Source organism: Falco cherrug, chromosome 2, assembly GCF_023634085.1.
Source record: "Falco cherrug isolate bFalChe1 chromosome 2, bFalChe1.pri, whole genome shotgun sequence".
NCBI lineage: Eukaryota > Metazoa > Chordata > Aves > Falconiformes > Falconidae > Falco > Falco cherrug.
In genome coordinates, this window is record NC_073698.1 from 33934800 (window position 1) to 33956811 (window position 22012).

Consider the following 22012-nt stretch of genomic DNA (forward strand, 5'->3'; position numbering starts at 1 on the left):
AGCAATAAAACATCAAGACTGCATTCTTGTTTCAGTTTAGAATTAGTTTTTATAGCCGATATATAAAAGGAGATGGTTGTAATAGACATGCTATGATGTTCTTAACTGGAACTATATAAACAGTGCTTCTAAAATAGGCACTATTCTGAACTTTGTCAGGGAACTGCCTGAACTTCAGGCTTCGTGTCTGGCACTGCTTTTCCTGAATTTTAAACCTGAAAGAAACAGCTGTAAAGATGAGAATAACCAAGCTATACACAATGGTTAAGAAGAAAAAAAGAGAGATATCTGAGCATAAGCAATTTTCAGATAGCACATAGAGAAATTCCCCCTGTAAGCTGCATTCCCTAGGGTAAAAATTAAGTGCAGATTCAGTCAAATTTAAGAGGCTCTGAAGAACAGAAAAACTCAGCCTATTATAACACTTAACAAGATACTGCTAGTGATTTTCAACCTTTCCATCTAAAATTAAGGTAGGTTTGCAATTAAAACAAAAGCCACCATTACACCTTAGGTGTCAGAACATTCTTCCTTATTTATAGCTATCAAGATGAATAATAATTTTATACACGGTGTAGCTACCTAGAGGAAAAATGTTCCATTACATGTGTTTCTAATACAGCCTTGCACATAATCTTAGGCTTAATCACTGATCAAATTTTTCAAGTAAAATTCATTGCTACCAACTATTTTTTTTCCTATGGGTACTACATATTATTTTTGTCATACAGCTTAGCATAAATCTCTTTTTGTTTAAGTTACATTACACATCTCCCCAATGAAAGGAAAAAACAGAGAAGCGCTTTTTCCATACATGACAAAATCCTACATCAAGAATCAGAGGTTTAGTATTGCTTAACATCTTGGGGAGAAGAGTTGGAATTGGTATTTCTCCATTGCCATATGCTGTGATAAAACCGATTAGCGGTATCATCAACAACCAACAAAGTTTAAGTAGTCCAGGGTTAAGTAAAATGGAAAACCAAGCCTGGGCTCAAACAGGAGACATACAGTCTTTCAATTAAACTGCACAATTTGAGAAGTTTTATAATCACTTCCATGACAAACAATTTACCAGAGGGGAGCATTAAAAGTATATCCAGGTCACGAACGGCCAAGAAGCCTACATATCCTCATGTCCCTGTGACAAGCATTTCCTTGCTGCATTTAGATGGGTGTTTTTCTGTACCGTACTCAAGACCTCCAAGTCATCTGTCACCACCTGCAAGTGGTGCAGAATCCCCTCCACAGGCTAGACTCAGTGATGTGGGAAGAACGGTGAAGATGCCGCAGCACTATCCAGGCACCCACAACCGCACCTTGACCAACTGCATCTCAGTCAAACCCTAGGTCATCCAACATGATGCAGAATGACACCAGAAACAAAAGAAAATGGGGAAATAATTCACGTTCTTGCAATCTCCTTTTGTAGGAAATTTTAGTTTAGTTCCCAGTTCCCCCAAGTGCCTCTTTAAATTCTAGCTTCCAAATTTTAACTGAAGAAGCACAGAAACGGTCTTACGGCAAATAAATCATGGCTATAGTAGCAAGACTATTTGAAAATACCAATCAGTCCAAGGAGGTTTAATTCAGAGAGGAAAAAGACTTTAGACCTTGATATGGCATGACATAACTCCATGCCATTGATCTGCAATCACATAGCTTTATCTGTAATGCAAACAAAAAGTTATTTAGAATACTCCTAATTAGGTACAATAAGTGTACACTGACACATGACTGAATCTATAGACAGCAACCACACCATTTCACTCCTGTTCCATGTTGTAAGGTATGGGGGGCAGGGGGGGAGAAGAAGAAAGGCACTTTCCTTTAAGACCTTTCTTAAAGTTGTAGTGTTGAAAACAAGCAATTTTTTTGCTACTGAAGATATTTAACTAGGACTTTAAATATTGACAAGTTTTCCTCAGCCGACAGTTTATCCTCAACACTTTTGGAAACAGAAGAGAGAGAATACTTAATTTGAAATAAATCAGGAACCACATTCTAGCAATCTGCAAGACATTCAGAGACACAAAGCTCTGGGCAACTCAATGTTGCTTTGGAAAGTCCCTCCTCTGAGCATGGGGGTGGGACCAGATGACCTCCCAGAGTACCTTCCAACCCAAATTACTATTATGATTCCGTAGCAACACCCGTCAGTATTTTTTTCCTAGAAAAACTCCCTCTCTATAACCTCTCACACCTACACACAGTAATTTCAACTGTGGATTACCTATAAATAACCTTGGTGTATATTTCAAAGAAAAGGTATAATCATCCTTAGCATAAAATTCAGCAGAGGCTCATTTGCCTCTTGCCCTGGCTGTGATTTTTTGATATTTTTTTTTTCTAAACTCAAATCGAAAAATACAAGATTTCCCAGTCATTTCCAATTCCTCACTGTGAGACAGCCTCCCAGGTACACAGGTTTATCACAGGCTCAGGAGGTAATTTGAAACAGAAGCCCCTTGTAAAACTGTTGCCAGCAGATCCCTGGCTGACGGAGGGTGGGGAAGGCATAGAACCTGTGATGTTAACTCCTTTTATCTCCTCCTAGATGGTGCACACAGTGACCAAATGAAAAACTGGTTTATTTTTTTTACCCTAAACAGTGTAAGCAAAAAGAAATTCAGTATTGGTTCACATGCACACAGAATTACTAGTCTCTTTATGCATGAAATAAGATCATCTGAAGTGTGCATATAATCAGAACTCTGGAGAAATGCAAAGCTTAAACAAACTGGAATAAAGATTATGTATTCCTAAAAAAAAAAAAAAAAAAAAAAAGCTGTTCACTGCAATTGCACTTACCTGGCAACACCAGGTAACATAAGATAATACAAAAGCACTGATGGGTTTTTAAGCATACAGCTCAACATTGCCAGCACAGTTAATAGCTTACATTTGACAAGATCTTGTCAGAAGTTCTGCACTTATTAGGAGCTTCTTTTCCTTTGAAATGCTGAAGAAGCAGCAGAACAGAGTTTCATGATGCAGCATCGGGGCATAGATAGAAATCCGACAACCCTCTGAAGCCCTGAGGTAATTTTTTAAAATACATTTTAAAAAAAAATACAAGTAGGGCAAGGCAAAAAGCTTCTCATCTACTAGACAAGATACAAGCATAGACCCTAACTTGCATAACTGCCTGTGAATTTTTGAAAGTTTATTTGCCAGTGAATTGGGGAAGTTTGGAGACCACCAGCCTAAGCAGTAAAGCGTCTGACGTATAAATTTTATCCTGCCTGCACATAGTTCTGAGGCACACTGATCAAATTGTTCTCTCTACAAAATGTTAACCAGTAGACTCAATACAAGTGAAAGTCCTTTCTTTGCTTCCTAAAGCTTGCCTGCTTCCAGAAGCAGACAAGGAGCAGCATACAAGCATGCATCAGGCCAGCATTCATTCATAACCAAAAAAGAAAAAAAAAAAAACCCAAGATGCAGTCAACTGAGCTACATGAAGCAGTTTTCTTAAATTCTGTTTTCCCCCTACAAAAGCATTATAATGCAGACTTCTAGGTTATACTCAAAGTTTGCTTAAACAAGTTCCGTCACTCAGGGGAAAGAATATCAAGTTCAACAACATCAGATATATGACTCTGAAGGTTATTCCTGTTTATTTTGTCCGTAATGAGAAGCTGGGTAAACAACGAAAATATTTTTCTTAAAAGCTCAGGTTTATTCAGAAACATTGGCTCTTCATCTCACACCCAAACAACTCAGACGAGTTCCCCATTGCAGACCTGCATTCTCTCAGCATTCTTCCCAGGCAGAATCCACTATAAATATATCAAGTTAATATACAGACGACAGAATTACTGTTTACACCATGCAAACCATCATATCTTTCAGTGATGGGATCCTTGACACACAAACCCCTTTTACCCTCTGTGCTCTCTTTTTTTATCCACTTTAACAGACTTCTGAGACTGAAGCCAATCAATGTTTGTCTACAGTGTAACTCGGGTGAAGATCCCCAAGATACCAGGCAAAAAATTACATTAATAGCCAAAAAATCAGCAAAAAGGGTGCATTAGTTTTCAAGTCAATAGCTCCCCAGTGAACGATCTGCTCCCAAGATTGATCAGTGGCACTGAAGGAGGAGGCAGTGCAGCATGAAACTATCCAGAGAAAAACCTTCGTATGCCTGCACCCTCTCCAAGACCCCACGCACAACTAACTTTTGGGTCTTGGTCAGTTCCGCTGTCTTTATGGGGATTATTGGGAGAGACCTTGTAGAGGCGCAGGCTATAAGGAGAAGGGATGTCACCCTTCCTCTGTTCAAATTCCTGAAAAAACAGTGACAGCAGCAGGCAGGAAAGGAAGGAGAGAACAAGAAGCAAGATGTCTCTATGGGAGCATTAAAACAAACACAGAAGTATGTGCCCATCCTCACGATCAACAGAGAGCATGCACAGTGAGGCAAGAAGTCTCTGCCTGACCGGCGCCCAGGACTGATGCTTTCCGACACCCCTAACTGAACCAGAGCAAGCCACCCTCCTACGGAGAGCTGGGAAGACACCAACCTCCCTTCCACTCCAGAGCATCACAGTGCCAATAAGGACTGCCAGCTGTCAAACTGAAGGCAGTCAAACTCGGTTGCTAAATTTAAGCAACCACACAACAGGACATAACTGACCAAAGCAGCATGACAGCCCTTTAGATCCGCTTAAATCTCCACAGGCACGAAAAACCTCAGCAGACCTTCCCAGCATGAAACTATGCCAGAAGTGCAAAAAAACCCCAGCTCTCCTCAGCGAGCACATCCGGAAAGACCCTGGCATGGGCTGGACACACATCCTCCTGGCGGCTGCCCGCAGAGGGGCTCATGTTGCTTCCCACCCGGCAAATACATACCGAGACTCACCACCCACAAGCTACAACTCAGCTTCAAAATCCTATTAAGGTTGCTAAGTGACAATAAAGTAGCACGATCTCACACCGTTTGCAAACCCCGAACGTTTAAAGGCAAGGAAATTAATTGTCCAGATCATCATAAATCTCACACCGCCCATCTAATAAACAAACAAATTATCATCAAGTATAAAACCTTGCTGAATTCATTACAAAAACGTTAACTCTCCCAGGAGTACAACTCAGGTTTTTTGTTATCATGTTTTCAGTATCTAAGCGGTGAAATATTCCTAAATAGGAACATTAGTCAAATGAAAAACTTAGCTGGGGGGAAAAAAAAAAATTGCTCTTTCTTCCTAATTGTGCAATATATCAGGGTAATTCCTACATGGTAAAAGTTTTATAAGTCAACTATGTTCTGACTTCACGTACAAAATTTTTATGGCCTACATCCAACAAGCACTTACGCATCGGCTTAATTTTAAGAAGTAATTAATCATATAAAAGCGTACAGGACAACTGAAGTGTTTCAGTACATGCTTAAATGTTTTACTAGAATAAATCTCTTATTTTAAATAGCATCTAATGCAGTGGTCTTATTTTAGCATATCAATTAAATAATATTTATTTGGGGTCAGTGTTAATCTTGTTTGCTGTGATAAATGCAATGTTTACATTAGAAAAGAATGAGGTTTCTTTCTATTACAATGCGGACAATCTATGTTACGGACTTAGCATAATAGAGCTATGGTTACCACACTGTTATTTAGTAGCCTGTTCTTAGGTTTTTAAAAGAAGATTTTGGAGAACACAACCGACTTTTTGGAGGCAGGAGGGTAAAGGATAAAACAGTAATATCAGGCAGCAGCAAATACAAAGGTGAAAGAAAGAGTTCTCTCTCTTCATAAAAGACAAAGTCCAAGTACTAAAGTATCAAACTGAAAAAAAATTAACAAAGCTAGCCATGTTGTCCATAACTTCATAACATCACATGCAGCTACGCTACGAATAACTATAAAGATTCTCAAAAACTTAATGGCCAACCAGAACAAAATATTGGTCTCATGGTTCCTCTGCAAGTGAGCTACTTAACTACTTGCACAAGACACTGAACTATGTCTTAATGATCCCTATCAAAGGAAAACGTCCAAAACATCAGAATGACAACAGAAGCATTCTTTTATACCCAAAACTCTGTGTTCTAAGCTTCAATGAATACGCACACAAACACAAATTACCTTCTTGCTGTGCTCAGATTTTGAAGTCTCCAGACAATACATGTTGTTCTATAGATCCCTTACCAGAAACATGAATGGTCAAAGAAAATTAGAGTAACATTCTTTAAAAAAAAACAAAAAAAACAAAAACAAAAAAACAACAAACATTAGCCTTCTGGAGCTTTCCAGAGCAAGAACATTAGTCTAAGCTGCCTTTCATCATCTTCAGTTAGTCAAGAGGATTCAATACTTACCTTCAGATAAAGGCTTTTTCATAGACATACTATTCTTTTGATCACTACCTCAACTACAAAAATCACTGTAATTCTATGTATTCTGCTACAGATACCCAAAATAACTTCACTAGTCCAGCTAGTTATATAACTATATATAATATATATATACACACTATATATATATATATATACAGTAGTTATACAGCAGTCATACAGCACTCTTGTATATTGAATTCTGATGTAACTGCTGGAAACAATTCAAAATGTCCACAAATTATCTGTACAGCCTGACATCGAGAAAGACCCAGGTATAGAATAGTCCTTTCTTGAGCTCTGGCATGGCTGTTACATGTCTTCATGACTGTATGCATGAAGTACACAAGACATCTCAGAAAGGGATTCCCAGTTGTCATTTATTCTTGAATTAGTCTCTTCTTGTGCTGCTTTAAAAACAGAAATTCTCTCTGAACTACACAATAAGCTCAATGTGTTTCACCTGATCTTTTTGGCAGAAAAGCATTCCCCACCTCCTTGGAATAAAACAGTCAAAAACTCTTATATTAAAGATGAAAGTGTGATTAACTTTTTTCACACTCACAGCTCACCAGCTGGCTGGGGGGAGAAAAAAGAAGTATAATTCATGCTATTTTTCAATAGTATTAAACATCTATAGATTCTAGAAAGAAAAGAAGAAAAAAACCGACTACCAAAAGCAATGTTTTCTTTGACAACCTGCTTGCAAATATCTACTAAAAAACATTACACGTTCCTCCTTTCTCATACTTAGCAATTTAAGCTTTGCCAATACATGCATCACTAAAATGCCTTAGCAGATTTCATTTTGGTTTTATACAAACATGTGTTAGAATTTGGAGTGGTAACGGCCACTGTGCCTTAAATAGTGTAACTCTTTCCATTCTAACCCTGCTCGCTTCTACATAGCGTGTTCAGTCATTTTTAACTTCCCCAAACTATCGTATCTTTGGCTGAAGTTTTCCATTAGTGGACTTTTTTTTTGAAAGCTTACGCAAAGATACAGCAAGTATGACAAGCAACAAATACTGCACAGCATTTCATGCTAAAAACTGTTTTGCTTCATCCAGGCATACTCTAGAACTGGACAGTATGTATACAAAACTTTAAAAATATTGTTCTGTGCCTAAGTATGTGTGTCTCCATGTATCAGGAACATACACTGATGAACTCGTTCTCCATATTTCACTTGAAAAGTAGGTTGAAGTCCCCAGCATGTGGAGAGGGAATCAAATCTGCCAGATTTTAAAATGGTTGTGAAAAAAAAAAAAAAATGGGTGAAAATTATACTAAGGATGGATATACAGTACAACTAATTTAATTGCAGAGTGAAAATGATAAAAAATACAAATCATGCCGACAGATACCCTACAGCACCCTTCAGACTCTTCTGTGGACACTGCCAGATGCCAAGAACTTGAGGATGATTTCTATGCACTTGGTCACTTCTGCCCCACGCTGTGTAAACACAACAATAAAAGTTTAGTGATGCTCTATGTGTTACTGCATTTGCTGACTATATTGCAGATTACAAGGCATTTTGAAACTATGCAGATTCAGACAATCTTCATGCACATAAAAGATCCCCATTAGGGTTAACTTTGCTACCATGGCATTTTCCTAACAACTTCTGGTGCATAAAGATCATGCTGCCTTAACCAGAAAGGAATCAACCACTGTTTAGCTGAGTAAATCAGAGCGATCAAAGCTAGACAAAGCAGATCACATTGCAGAGAACTATTTTCATGACATTTAATGACAGTATCAACCACAGCACTTTACATTTAGGTGAATTAACAAGCTATGGTAATCGCAGAGAAATGTATACCAGAAACAAACAGGAAGTGACTACTGGGACTTGGCACTGTCAAATGTCAGCATATGGAAGAGGTTAGAAACTTTCTGAAGGCTCAGTTCCTAAATGGCTGGTATTATCCACTAAGGCCAATAAAAACACAGTGGGGAATTTAATTAATTTACTTTTATTACTCCATAATGATTTAAGATCTCTAAAAAATATATTAAGACCTCAGATAAGACAATTCTTGTAGCAAGCCTTGCCATTTAACTAAACAACACTGTATCATCTTCACTAATTCTAACACACTCATGTTTCTGAACATCTCCCACATTGCAGCAATTTCATTATTAACAAAAACCACTGGGGTTGAAGGAGAGGAAGAAAGCATTTTCACAGATACATTACAAGTGTATTTATCTCACTCAATGCACCGAATTGTCTTGCATTTCCTGATTTATACTTTCTGCTCCAGAAAGTCTGCTTCATCCAAAAATAAACACAGGCCAGATACCCAGTCATAGATTTGAGAGCAAAACATGTATCCAGCAGAGCTTTCCCATTAACTGCACATGGACCCATTAAAGTAGGAAGCCAGGTCAGCGAGGAAAGTGCAATTCTTCATATCCACTTTTTAGCAGAGAGTACTCAAGACAAGAGTAGGAACTATAACTGTGCTCATCTGTCTCCCAAGTACCCAGGGACTATTTCATTTATTAATCTTGCACTCATCCCTAAATGAGCAGAATTCAAAAAGTGCCAGCTCTAGTTTGAACCTTCCCTTCTTGACAGGTTCCAGCTATAAAGAACTGAAGCAGGACCATCTTTTTAAGGAATGTACTTTGCACTACAGGGATTAACTTTAAAGTAACTACAAGCCAGCTGCCGACAGGCAGAGTTTTCGGTCTGTAGCCCCAAGAACTGAAGTCATCTGTTTCATTTAAGGAAGGCACCAACGCTGCCTGTCTTAACCAGCATCTTTAAAAGCTAAGAAACAAAGTTTAACGCAGATGCATGGAGAACTTTCCACGACTTTAATCTTCAGTATAACACTGTTTGTACATCATCACATACACTGCTTCAAAACCGCCTGACTACAGTTTTCCAAAGTCCTCGTGAAAACAAAATGTATATTCCAAAAACGGGGTTTTTTACCAAGCCAGTTTTTATGTACCAAATATTCAGGTCTCCCAGAGTAGGGGGAATGGTGGGTAGACATCACAAAGTCAAGAACTTCCAGTGCTCTCCATTGGGGATTTCAGCTCAAAACGGCTTGAACTTCACAAGGTCCCAACACCTGGTTATTCCCTTGCATTTCCTCCAGGGAACACATACAAGCTCCACAGCTGCAACAGCTTCCAGGATGAGGTTTAAAGATGCTGGCTTTAATCTCTACAAAAGTGCTAATTAGCTTTGATCCCAACTCGCCTAAAGACACCTACAGCTACAGTGTTGCTCCGTAATTAAGTATAGGGCTTGAGCAAACAGTTCCAAGGTACAAACAAGGTCTTGGCCCAAAGAATAGGTTAGTCCTCTGCACCACAACTTGATCTAACCCTCCTCAGGTTTGCAGACACCAAAACATGTTGATCTGCAAGTTTTCTGTTTAGGGAAAGTAGTAATAGCCATATTTTGACAAAGACATGCCTTTGAAGCATTCTAAAAATGTGAAGAATACATATGCATGAACTAAAAATACACCCATAATATAAGTTACATAAATGTCCAGCCCTATCACCCATCCGTTTCTCATAACTATTTACTGTAAAAGTGAAGTAGTTCCACTGAAAACAAGTGAGCAGTTTGCAGAGGAAGTTGCTATTCAATGTGGGCAAGCTACGCTAAAACCGGACAACAGACTTCTAAGTAAAACTATGAGCATATGATTAGCATATCACAAACAAGCAGTGAACTTCAGTGTAATTACATCTGCCAATATAGTATTCTTCCATTTTTATTCTTTCCTTTTCACCCCCATCTGCCCTCAGCCAAATAATTAATTGTTTTTATTGAGGAAGAAGAGGCCAAAGCTTAAAAACTCCCTTTGAACACTACAGGTGTTAGAAATCTTTACTTATGTTTGTGCTAGCAAAAGGGATTTGCTTTTCTACGTGCATCTGCTAAATCTTATTATACACACGTTAAAAAAAAAAATATCCACTCCTGAATGATTCTATCTGCACAGTACCACCATATGGTAGCTTTCACAAATGATCAACTGTACCAAAACATCTAAAAATAACATCTTCCTTAAGTAAAATAAAAGCAATTACCAGCAGACACTTTTGGGTATATTTCTGAGCTAAGGAATCAATACCACGTTGCTGAAATGCTTCAAGTAAGTATATAAGCAACCTCCGGAGAAAAACAGCACAGCATTAAACAGGCTGCAAGCATCAATGATAAATGTAATATACATGTTTCGGGTTCTTGCAAAAGTCTATTCTTAGCTGTAAGACAAACCCAATGCATCTAATTAAAACCTTAGCTTACAAACACATTCACCAAGTAAGTGAAGCTTAACAAATCTAATTTGAATGAAAGGGACTAGCTGGGTAAAAGAGCAGCTCCCTGATGTTCCTTGCTCTAGTGGTTTCATGTAACCACTGATCACCAACTACTACAACAGCAAACATACAACACCCTTAAACTAAATGGGAGTTGTCTGTCTAAATATATCTACTTTTAAATAATGCATCATGAGTTATAAAATAAAGTGCTACTGAATTATTTAACATGGATCTCATCTTTAACAAAGATATATCACATTTAATTAAATGGAAAGAAAGATGTTTATATTCTGGGTTGCATATTATTGTAAATTGCAACCAGTACAGCAACATGTCATGACACCAATTATGTCAAAAGTCAGTTTCTCACGTACATATGTATGTATGATTCACATAAATAGAATTGAGACAAAAACTAAGATAAGCAAAAGCATCACTTGTAGATTTGTCCTGGAGCTTCAGGAGATTCACAGCCCTCAGATACAGAACATCCCACCAACCAGTAACAGTTGGTTAGAATTGGCTGGGATCTCATGCTCACAAACCTGTTTCAACAATGTTCATAATCCACGTTTTCCTTATGCAAGTGTCAACCTCTATGACTGCAAACCCTCCAAATACACTTAACACTACAGCTAATAAAGCAGCGTGTTCTGTCACTTTCAAAACATTCTGAAGACAGCCACACAGAAGTGGTGTTAAAGCTGCAAGTTTGTGTAGGACTGTGTTTTCAACATGATGCAATCGTTGTATATTATTTACTGTAGTAACATTTCAGCCAGGCCTAACATCTGCAAAGGCAAGATTAACATTTAGCAGTAAAATGGGATGACATGCTGTGCTTAGGAGGTTTCAGGAAAAAACCTGCTTTCCACCTTGCCTAATGGGACAACGCTGCTGTTCAGCAACCCATGCTTTCTCTTTAAAGGTGGCTGCCTTTTGAATGCAGCATGTGAATGCCTTTTGAATGCAGCATGTGAAACGAAAGCTCCAGGGAAGAAGAGCACCAATCTGGCGTGACTCCACAAACAGCTCCTTAACTAACTTTAATGGGTGCTCTGCAAAGGCGGCACCACCACATGACCTACCGTGTACAAATCAAAACGTGAGTGCGATCCCCCTGGGCCTGCCTGAGGTCCCTTTGCCCCTCAAACCAGATGCTTACAGCAAAACCCCTGAAGCTGGTATCACTGCACCTGTGTGGGTTCTGCGCAGACCCCAGCACTGAGCACAGACTGCGCTTCGCAAAACGTCGTGGGATCCTTCTGCACAGAAGGTAAGTGAGGTCTCATTATTTTTGTACTTCTAAATGTGTGCTTGTTGAAGTTCGTTTTACAGGACAGGAGAAAAAAAAAAAAAAAAAAAGGTGATGCAAATACACCATGCATCAAAGAGTTAATTCCACCAGGACGCCCGAGCCAGCCCCAAACCTGCGTTAACCTGAAAGTTTGACAGCTGCTCCACGCATCCAGCCCCACGAGCGAGGCCGTGTCTAACTTCGCTCCCGGCCCGCGAGGCGCCCCTCAAACTGGAACCCGCGCCTCCCCGCTCGGCGGCACCGCCGCTCCCGCACGGGCGCCCGCGGTGCCACCCCGGCCCCTGCCCGCCGCTCCGCCCGGGTACGGCCCCCGCCGCCGGGACTCGCGGGGCGCGGGGGGTGAGGAAGGGCTGGCTGAAGAAGCCCACCCGCGCTGTGGGGAGGCAGGGTGGGATCCCCGCGGCAGCCGTGCCCGCCGCCGAGGAAGAGGAGCCGGAGGGAGGCTGCCCGCCGCTTCCCCCACACCCAGGACGCCAGGCGGGGCAGGGCGGCTGCCGGGGCAGGCGGCTTCCCCTCCGGCCCCGCGGAGCCCCGCCGCCCCGGGGGGCTCTTCCTGCCAGCCGGGGACAGATGTGGACGCAACAGCTGGCCGGGGAGGAGGGGAGAGGGAAGGAAGGAAGAGGCACAGCTGCCTCAACACCCACCCACCCCCCCGCCGCTGCTCCCGGGGATGCGGGCGGGATGCAGCGGCCGCCCCCGGCTCCGGGCTGGCCCCGCTCCGGGCCGGAGACGGGGAAACTTGCCCCGCAAGCAGCGGGGCTCGGCGGCTCCCGCCCCCCTCACCTTGCTGCGGATCTGGCCCGAGGTGGACACTTTCCGGATGAGTTTCTGGGGGCCCTCGTGCTCCCCTTCGCTGTCCGACGACTCGTCCGCCGGCCCCGCCGCCGCCGCCGGGGGCTGGGGCTGCTGCGGGACCCCGGCGCCGCTCATCCCCGACTCGGCCCCGGCCATCTTCCCGGACTCCTGCCGAGAGAGAGCACACGAGCCCGGCTCAGCCAGGGCAGCCGCTGCCGCTCCCCTCCCCGGGGAGGAGGAGGAGGAGGAGGCGGTGCGGGAGGGTGGGGAAAGAGGCGGCGCGGGGGGGAGGGGACGGAGGCGGCGGGGACGGCGGCGGGCGCTGGCGGAGCGGAGCGGGCCGCCCGGCCGCCATCTTCCGCCGCCCCTTCTGGCAGGGAAGGGCCGCGCGGCCGCCCCGGACCGGGGCCGGCGGCCGCCGCTCGCCGCTCGCAGGGGGCCGGGGCACCGCCACCCGCCGGCGGGCGGAGCCGGGGCGGACGGGCCCGGCCCCCTGCGCCCTCCGCCGCCGGGGAGCGGCCGCCGGCTCCAGGGGGCGCCGAGCGGCCGCGCAGGTGAGCGCCGGGGCGAGCGGCCCGCCGCCCCCCGCACCTGCCCGCGCCTCCCCGGACGCCCTCCGTGAGCGGAGCCCCGCGCGGCGGGGGAGGCGGGCGGGGCACGGGCGGAGCGCGGCACCCTCGGCCGCACGGGGCCGCGGCGGGGGGCGCGCACCCGGGGGGGGGCGGCGGCGGGCGGCCGGGCCGCACAGGCTTCGGGCGGGCACGGCGAGGCGGCACGGCGGCCAGCGCTGCCCCGCACGGCGGGGGCTGCGTGTCGCCGCCCCTCGGAGCACGGGCGTCCCTCGGCCCCGGGCGGGCAGCACCCGCTGCAGCGCGGTCCGTGCCTGCGCCCGCCGCCGGCCCCCGCGCGTCCCTCGGCCTCGAAGCGCCGGGCGGCTTTGACGAGCGCGTACGTGGCTTTCCCGTTGTTTTCTCCAGTTAGTTTAAGTCCCTCAGTATTCTCCTGGCTTTCGGCTTTGTGGAAGAGGAGCCTTGGCTTCTGGGGAGAGCAAGGGTCGGTTTTTCCTTTTCAATCCGGATCTGGCGGCTCCCGCGGTCTGGAAATGTCACCACACGCTCCGAATCGCGGGGCTTCCACGCTGCGGTGGCGTGTGTGTAGCCAGTGCTCAAAATAAGCATTTTTATCACAGCAGTGCTAAATAAAACGCGCAACTCCTAGCTGTGTGGACCCGATTAAACATAAGAAAGCCATCAATACCTGTGGCTTCTATATTCCCACAGTTCTATTTGTATTTCTAGAAAGGGAACTGACATCTCTTAATATGCTAATGTAATGCTGCAGTACCTAAATGCAAAGCAGTTAATGAGAAACCAAACCAAACCCATAGCATACCACCTATCCTATAGCGCAGGCACCTTGCCACAATCTTAATTTCACCTAATCCACAGGATCCCATTTTTCACTGGGATTTACAGCAGGGGAAACTGAAGTATTTCCATGAAGCCTTGCAGGACTTGTGCTTTAGTTTGGTGTTACTGCCCCAGGTACTTCAAGTGTGCTTCTACTACCCTCCTCCATGTACGATGACTTCTATTAAGTTATATATTTTAAATTGCCAAAAGTTGCATTTAAAAAGTCAAAAATTCTAGGAAGTTATATTCTAAAGGAATTTTGGATCATATTGCCTACATTCCCTATTAGAATAATAACAGGGCCTAAACCCTGCCATTAATACCATATCTCAAAATAGATGAAGTTCTCGTACAGTCCCTTTTCCTTACAAGCTAATTGTGAAACTAAGGGATGATTCTTATCTGTCTCGCTCTTCACCTGCGAGGGAGTTCTCATTTTTAAAAAACACGGGATCAAACTTGGGCAAGCACAAGTATGCGCTGCTCTCAGTGAATTAATTTAGGGCACAGCTAGGAAGAAAGATAGGTTAAGAGCAATCTTTATGGATACTTGTGGTCTTTCCACCTTCTTCTTTCCTCTTTCTTCCCCACCTGAATTTCAGGACTAGCACATTACACCAGAATGTGTTTCACTGCAAGTCCTTGAGTCTTCTGAATGTAAATTACAACTGAGCATTGCAAGAGGACAAGAAGACAGTTTTCAAACGAACACTAACGTGTATTACATGTAATTGTGGCTGTGATTTGAGGAACGCTTAGTGCTAACAGAACACCAGCAAGACTGACTAACTCCATTTAACTCAAATGAATTAAACAGCGCTAGCTGAACAACACTAGTCACTGTTAGATTTGTTCCCAAACTAGAAAAACATCAAAATACCAGTGCATGTGACTGCTATGTATTTGTATCACAGGGCTAGGACCCTGTGCGAAGTTACACGCAAAACTGTTTACAAGAAGACATTTCACCCACGGAGAATACCTTTCCAAATTCAGTTGAAAAAGAAGGATGAGACAGTGAGGGGGAAAGGCACACACAGACAGCTTTATAATCTGATAAACTCGGGGGAGATCATGAAGTTGACCCCAGATTTTCACCTTGGGGTGTTTGGTTTTTTTTTAATAAAACATCATCCAGTTGCTTGTTCCTTTACATATTTAGGCCTCGATCCTAAAGACAGTAGGTGGTTAAAGTGTATTTCCAAAAACAGCCTTCCACGGAAGTTTTGGAAGAATAAACACACAGCAGCAGTATCTTCCAGAGCAAGACACTAATCTGGTTTCTTTTCAAACTGCTTTCACAATTGGTTATGCTGCAAGCTAATTTAAAAACTTGTCTTGAATTTTATAAAACATTGACCTGTTTAGCAATGGATATAAATACTTTTTTTCATCATTATTAGATGGAAAAATAGAAACAAGTTAATAATTTAGGTTTTAAATAGGACAGGTCCTGTGACAGCCAGTGGATACTGCAATGCCAGCAGGGGAGCTGGAGATCTCCTTAGGTATCTGTAATTTGAAACTGCATCAGATTTCCTTTGCTAGATTTCATCTCAAATACATAAAAGCTGATAAAAGACTTTCTGTAGGTGAAATGGGCAATAAACAAAATTCTTCAACTTCCATTCACTTTCAGAGCTTAACTATCAACCCTAGCTTCTGCACACTTTCTGCACCATGCAGAGGGCATCTTGTGTCCTCGCATGGGCTGCCCTGTTGTGATCTTTCTCCCTCCTGACTGCCCAAACACAAAAACTGGGTTACAAGGAGAGAATGCACCAGCCTTTCACTTCCAAGCAAGTCTCTTTCATCATATCTTGACAAATTTCAGGGTGCTGGGGAGGGGGGGGGAAAGCACTAAGAACATTCTCTCGGGACACTTAATGTGAGGATTTTAGTAGTAATAACCTATATCTGAAAATGATAGAAAATGTCCTGCGAGTACAGTTCAATGTTTCCACAGAGTGTGTAGTGGTATCAGTGAAATTACAGGCTCTACCACCTGTGGTCACCTAACGTTTAGAGGTTTCTTTAAAACAGGAGAAACCAATGAAACGTTAAGAATTGTTGAGAGTACCCGAGCTATTCATTCATGTTCACATAGGTTGTTTCTACAAACATAAATGTTGTCCATGCACGAAGACAGTTTTAAAAATCTCAGCGTTTCCACTTGCTTTTCTTTTCAGAAGCATTAATAGATAATCAGGGTCCAGTTGCAGCCTTTACCCAGGTAAAGCTGCCTAAGATAGCCATGAAACTTCACCTCAGTAAGGACTGCCAACTTGGCTTCCATCCCTTCATCTCACAGCTAAAATTCTCCCAAGTGATCGATGTCAGACTCAATATGAGAAATACCGAATAGCACATTTCAGCCCAGTGAACACAGCTGTGAATACCACAGTACAAATGGTACCTCTACACTTCTGCGATTCAGGCTCTTGAAGAATATGGGGCTATGTGTAGCCATTAAAACCACATACAATGTTTGCATGCACTATGTCTTTCATTTAACATACTCAGTTTCAAGCTTCTTAGTAATTGCCTTACATTTCCTGACTGAAGCAAGAGAAAACTGTTGGAAACCATAAAGAAAGGTTGGCATTAAAAGGGAGACGCTCAACTGACACGAAACAGCTGTGCTGACATAATTTGTGCCACGGTAACTGATATCAGCTGATGATCTGCCCTTTATATTCAAAGAATCCTGAAGTGCTGGGTACATATATCCACTGTAAGAACATTTCAACTCAACCACATCCAGTTCCCATAATAGAATATGTGTTGCTAAAATATATAGGCAATGTAGAAAAAAATCCAAATACACACGCACTCTAGCTGTGATGGAGATCATAGTTTATAATGCAGATTAATGTACTGTTTGATTCCAGGAACATAAATGATTCCAGCTCTAACACCGATTCCCTTCATAACAAGCACATTTACCTCTTTTTCTCTGGGTCACTTTGGCATATATAAACTGAAGGGTAATACTTTTCTTTGTCCACCTCCAAAAGTTGTTCTGAGGGGATCTGGATGAATAGTGGTATGTGTATCAGGTTAACAATGCATTATTCATCACATTTAAAAGATTTTGTTGAATCTTTCCTAATTTTGGTGGGCAGTCATAACTGTAGTTTTTTAACCGGGCTCCCCACGCTGAGCAAATTAATTTCAGACCTGCCTGTCTGAACTCCCTCTGCAGATCAAGTCAGGAATGTTATTCTTTCTTGGCTTCCTTACTTACCAAAGGGGAAGCCAAAATATAACAAAACATATGCATACCACTGTTTAAGAGAGTAACTACGTTACTTGTGGCTGTTTTGGGAGCAGCCAAGACAACCCTGTAACCTGTAGGTTACAAAAACATGTAGTATGCTTCAGAGTGAAAAGGTGTAAACCAGCGGAGGTTGTCAAAACAGTCACTTTACAAATGCATTAGGACCCATCTATGCATTTCAAAGGAAAGGTAACCTTAAGACTCAGGTCTCACATAAAACATGAAAGTCAGATCTAGAACTTTTTAAGACATACATCATGTATATTTTGAGTACAAAGACACCAAATCTCTCTTGGACGAATGCAGGATGAGCCTTACATTTTCTGTTACTCTTATTTAGCTCCATGATGGAGCGTCTAATGCAACTCTTCCAGGAGTCAGGAAGAGGTTTTCCATTCAAAAGTGAACTGCGAATTAAGGAAAGGATTTTATAGAAGTTTGAAATAGCACACAGACAAGTCCAACCCTGACAGGCGAAGGAGAAGCTGTGGCTCAATTTGATGTCCATCGCTTATTTCTCAGAACAGCACTTCCCAATGACTTCTGACAATTTGCATAGATCATTAACTTGCACAGATTCAAAACCTGCAATAAATTGTCTGCCCTATCCTGCTGCTCTGTGTTTTGAGAGCGAGGGAGAGGTCTGGGCACATTTTTTTCCCCTTCATCACGCAGTTCTTCACCTGGATCTCCCTTTGCCCCCATTATAATAAAAAGCCTGCTTACAAGCAGATACAAAGAAGAACAACGTGGCTTTTGCCATAAAGACTATGTATTTTACCAGCAGGTTACCTGGTAGAGGATTGAGTGGTTTAGCTGAAATTAGAGCCTTGTAAAGAAAATCAGTGTAGTGGTTAACCTTAAAACTGCATTCATGGATGTACTCTAACAAATGCAGCAATGAAATGATAAACATGACCCAAATCCTGGCCTTTACTGGGGGAGGGGGAAATGGAGGGGAGGGGGAAAAAAAAAAGATGTGCTCCTTGTTTATCTGAGCCCTGCACACAGAAGGAAATGGGTTTGGATGCTTCAGCCAGGACTCTACATTTCCAAGCAGAGGGGCTGCAATCCATCTGCCTCCCGAGTTTCAGCTGAGTTTTGGATGATGGCAGCCAATTTAAATGTCACTGTTTAATAGGGTAACGCATTTGCAGGAATCAGCTTTGCCACCTTCCTCCCACGATGTCTTCATCTCTCCAGGCAAAAATCTCGGGTTTCCCTTGCCTGATCCTTTCGGTGTCAGCTGCATGTTACCGGAACACACATACAGCTGTTTTCCCTATCACAGCTGCATCTTCGGCAGCAGCTTCGGGGCTTGAGGACTGCAGAGGGCAGTGAAGGGGGATGTTCAACTTCACAACAAAAATGAGGCTGGTAAAAAAGGATTTGTAGCCCTCCCAGAAACAAACAGGGAAGGGGGTGAATTTAGTTCACCATGGTGTCTCCAGGGCTGGGCTGCTGCTTTCCTGGCAGTGAACACACTAAGCCAGGCAAAGTGTGGCTCTCCCCCGGCTGCTCTTTAGATCTGGGTTTACAGGGAAAACCAGGGGCCCTGGACCAACGCAACGAGTTAGCAGAATATGGTACAGCCATCCAAAGGGGAGATTGGCAGTGGCATGGGTCCACGCTTCACATCGCCTTACCAAGTTCAGGGCCTGAGACAGCCTAGCATTGACCTCCCAGATAGCCTGCAATCTCCCAAGCAGCCACCCAAAGACTATTTTTAGCCCTCCCTCCCCGGTGTGTGCGTGTGTGTGTGTTTGCACAATGGAGCAAAGCCCAAGAGTGGGACCAGACGGCCCTGAAAAGGGAAATCTGATTTTATCGCCTGCTGAGGATGCCGGTGACATGATTTCCTTCAGCTGGAAGGAGGGTCTCCGAGTTGCTTACACAAACTGCAAAGCCACCACGCCGCAGCTTTCCTCCCGTCCCGTCCCGTTCCGTCTGCGCGCCCCCCTCCCTCCGCAGCAGCCGAGGCGCACAGGCTTTCCCCGCACCTAGCAAAGCAGGGTGGCAGCGGGGTACCCCTGCCCCGGCCCGCTCTGACATCCTGACAGGAGTGATTCCCAGCCTGGCTACTGAAGAAGGGAAAAAAAAAAAAAAAGAAAAAAAAAAGAAAAAAGAAAAATTGTCTCTTTCTGGAAACTGCCTCCCAACGCTGGACACGTTGCTTTTGCTGTGCTAAGAGAAGACGTTTCACGGTATCAACAAAAAACACCCCCCACCCCACCACTCCCCCCGGCAAAGTTGGAGGCAAGGCTCTCGGTGCTAAGCCCAGGCAGTGAAACTCGGCAGGGGCAATGAACTCCCCGGCCCCCCGCCAGCAAACGGCCGGACACGGCGGGGGCGAAAGGCTCCCACCCGCCGCTCCCCGCGGGTAGGGGACGGGAGCGGCGTCCGAGCTCTGGCGCAGAGCGGGGTCGGAAGAAGGGAAGCGGGGGGGGCGATAAGGATGGCAGCCCGACCCCCCGGCTGAACAATGCAGGCAGGAAAAAGGCTAGGAAATGCCTGTGCAACTGCGAGGCACGCATGTACCTACCAGTTCCTCCCAGGCGGGGCTGCGGGCGCTATAGGAAGGGTAACCATGCTCCTCCATCACCCGGCAGCAGGTCCCTGCCTCCGCGGGGAGGGCGCCGGCGGGCGGCGGAGCAGGTTACGCCGGGCTGCTCCCGCCGCTGCCGCTCCTCCGGCTGGCAGCGCTCCCCCCGCGCCGCTCTCTCTCCCCCCACCCCGGCCCCGCTCCTCCCTTTTTCTCCCCCGGCCCCGTCCAGGCCCCCTCCTCCCTCCCCGCCCGGCTCCTCTCCCTCCCACGGCCACCGGGCTCAGCCCCGGCTCCCGAGGGAACCGGCCTGCAGCTGCCGCGCCGCTCACATCATCGCCGCCGCCGGGGGCTCCCCGCACACCCGCCCCGGGAAGCCCAGCGGATCACGGGCAAATCGCCTGGGGCGTGAGGCGGTTTGCAGCCGCCGCGGCGGGGCCGCGGGCGAGGGCGCTCCCCGAGGCGCGGGGGGTCCCCCTGGTGCGCCGGGAGCCGCTGACGCCCCGCCGGGGCTGTGCCGCCTCCCCTCCGCCCGGCACGGCACGGCCCGGCACGGCCCGGCCCGGCCCGGCCCGGCACGGCACGGCACGGCACGGCACGGCACGGCACGGCGGCTTGCAGCGGGGGCGGAGAGCGGGGTCTGCGGCCGCCACGAGCCCGGCTGGGTGTCCCGGGGCGCCCCGGGCGAGCGAGCGCGCGCGCAGCGCTGCCCCCCGCATCCCGCCGCCCCCGCATCCCGCCGCTCCCAGCCGAGCCCCCCGGGAGCGGTCGGGGCCGGGGTGCTGCCCCCACACGAAGCCTGGGACCGCGCAGTGCCGCACGGTTTAACACCCTTTGGGCAGCCTCTTCCCCACTCCCCCCAGAGGCACCGGGTGGTCCCGTTGGCACCTCAAGAGAAGCAGGAGCTGGGACACCGTGGAAATGACAGCACAGGCATGTAGGCCATGTCTGGCACTGGGGCCTTCCATTTCCAGGGCCATCCCGTCTGCCCCAGGGGGTAGCAGCATTGCTCTGCCCTCCGTCACACCTTTTATCAATACACGGTGTGCATACTTCAGTCTTCCCAGTTTAGTGGCTACCAGCATGCCCTTGAACACCAATCGATACATTACAACTCTTCAACTGCATTTTCTACATCCTACAAACTCAATGCTTTCACTCATTTGTTTCTCCCTGTTGCTGCAGAATTGCGGGATACGTGAAAGAGTGGGACTAGAGAGAGTGAGAAAATGAAACTCAGACACCATCCAAAACAATGGTGTACAGCCCAGTTTTTCTATATTCCTTTTCATTCCAGCCTGCCCTTTTGAATTTGCAGCTATCATGCTTGATTACAAAAAGTAATCCCTGGGTCATCTACTTGGTTACTGCAAACATCAGAAAAGGAATTGGATTTCACAAGCAAGAAATTAATTTTTATTTATAATAGTTTTATTTAAAGATGTATTCATGTTCTTTGTGTTTTAAAGCTTCTTCATACCAAAAAAATGGCACGCTGCCACCTGACTTCTAGCTTTTGCAAAACACATCAGCAATTTACAAAAAGTAGCACTGTTGCTGAAAAAAGGTTAAGTCTTCCGTGTGCATTTAACTAAGCCTGGAGAAAAAATTGCATTGAGTTAAGATGATGGACCCCTCAGCCAGACCTGCAGAAGTGCCACAGCGGTATAGCTCGTTTGAGGAACTGAAATTGCTGCATTTCTTCTACCAGTAGAAAAGGAACTATTTTTGTTGATAATAAGTTTATCAGCGGTCTGTTGATGAACTGCTTTGATGGTAAGTGTAACCTCAGAAGGAAGCAAACAAGATGACTTAGAGCATCTTGCTTTTTGGAAGGAAGCTTTCTGAAGCTGAAGGTGAGCAACAGTTGTCCAAGGATGTCTGGTCTCCTTCCCTTTGCCCCGAGTGTGAGGTACTGCTGAGGAATGTCATACTGTAAAGGGCTTTACACTAAGAACGAGTGTCAGGGCAAGATTAGTCAGCTCCCCTCCTTTCCTCATGATGCACTGGAGGA

The 22012-nt window shown here is 45.3% G+C and overlaps 1 protein-coding gene across 3 annotated transcripts in view; it reads right to left on the reverse strand.

The window, feature by feature from the left end:
* Positions 1-20510, reverse strand: part of DGKH (diacylglycerol kinase eta) — a 174152-nt gene extending 153642 nt beyond the window's left edge. The window contains exons 1-2 of one of the 3 annotated variants that reach the window (XM_055702295.1): positions 19999-20510; positions 12753-12932 (exon numbers count right to left, since the gene is read on the reverse strand). In XM_055702295.1, coding sequence (XP_055558270.1) covers positions 12753-12932; positions 19999-20055 — 237 coding nt within the window. In that variant the 5' untranslated portion in view covers positions 20056-20510. Of the gene's footprint in view, positions 1-12752; positions 13033-19998 lie in introns of those variants that run through there. The other 2 variants (XM_055702296.1, XR_008730926.1) reach the window with 2 other exon arrangements.
* Positions 20511-22012: the final 1502 nt, after the last annotated feature.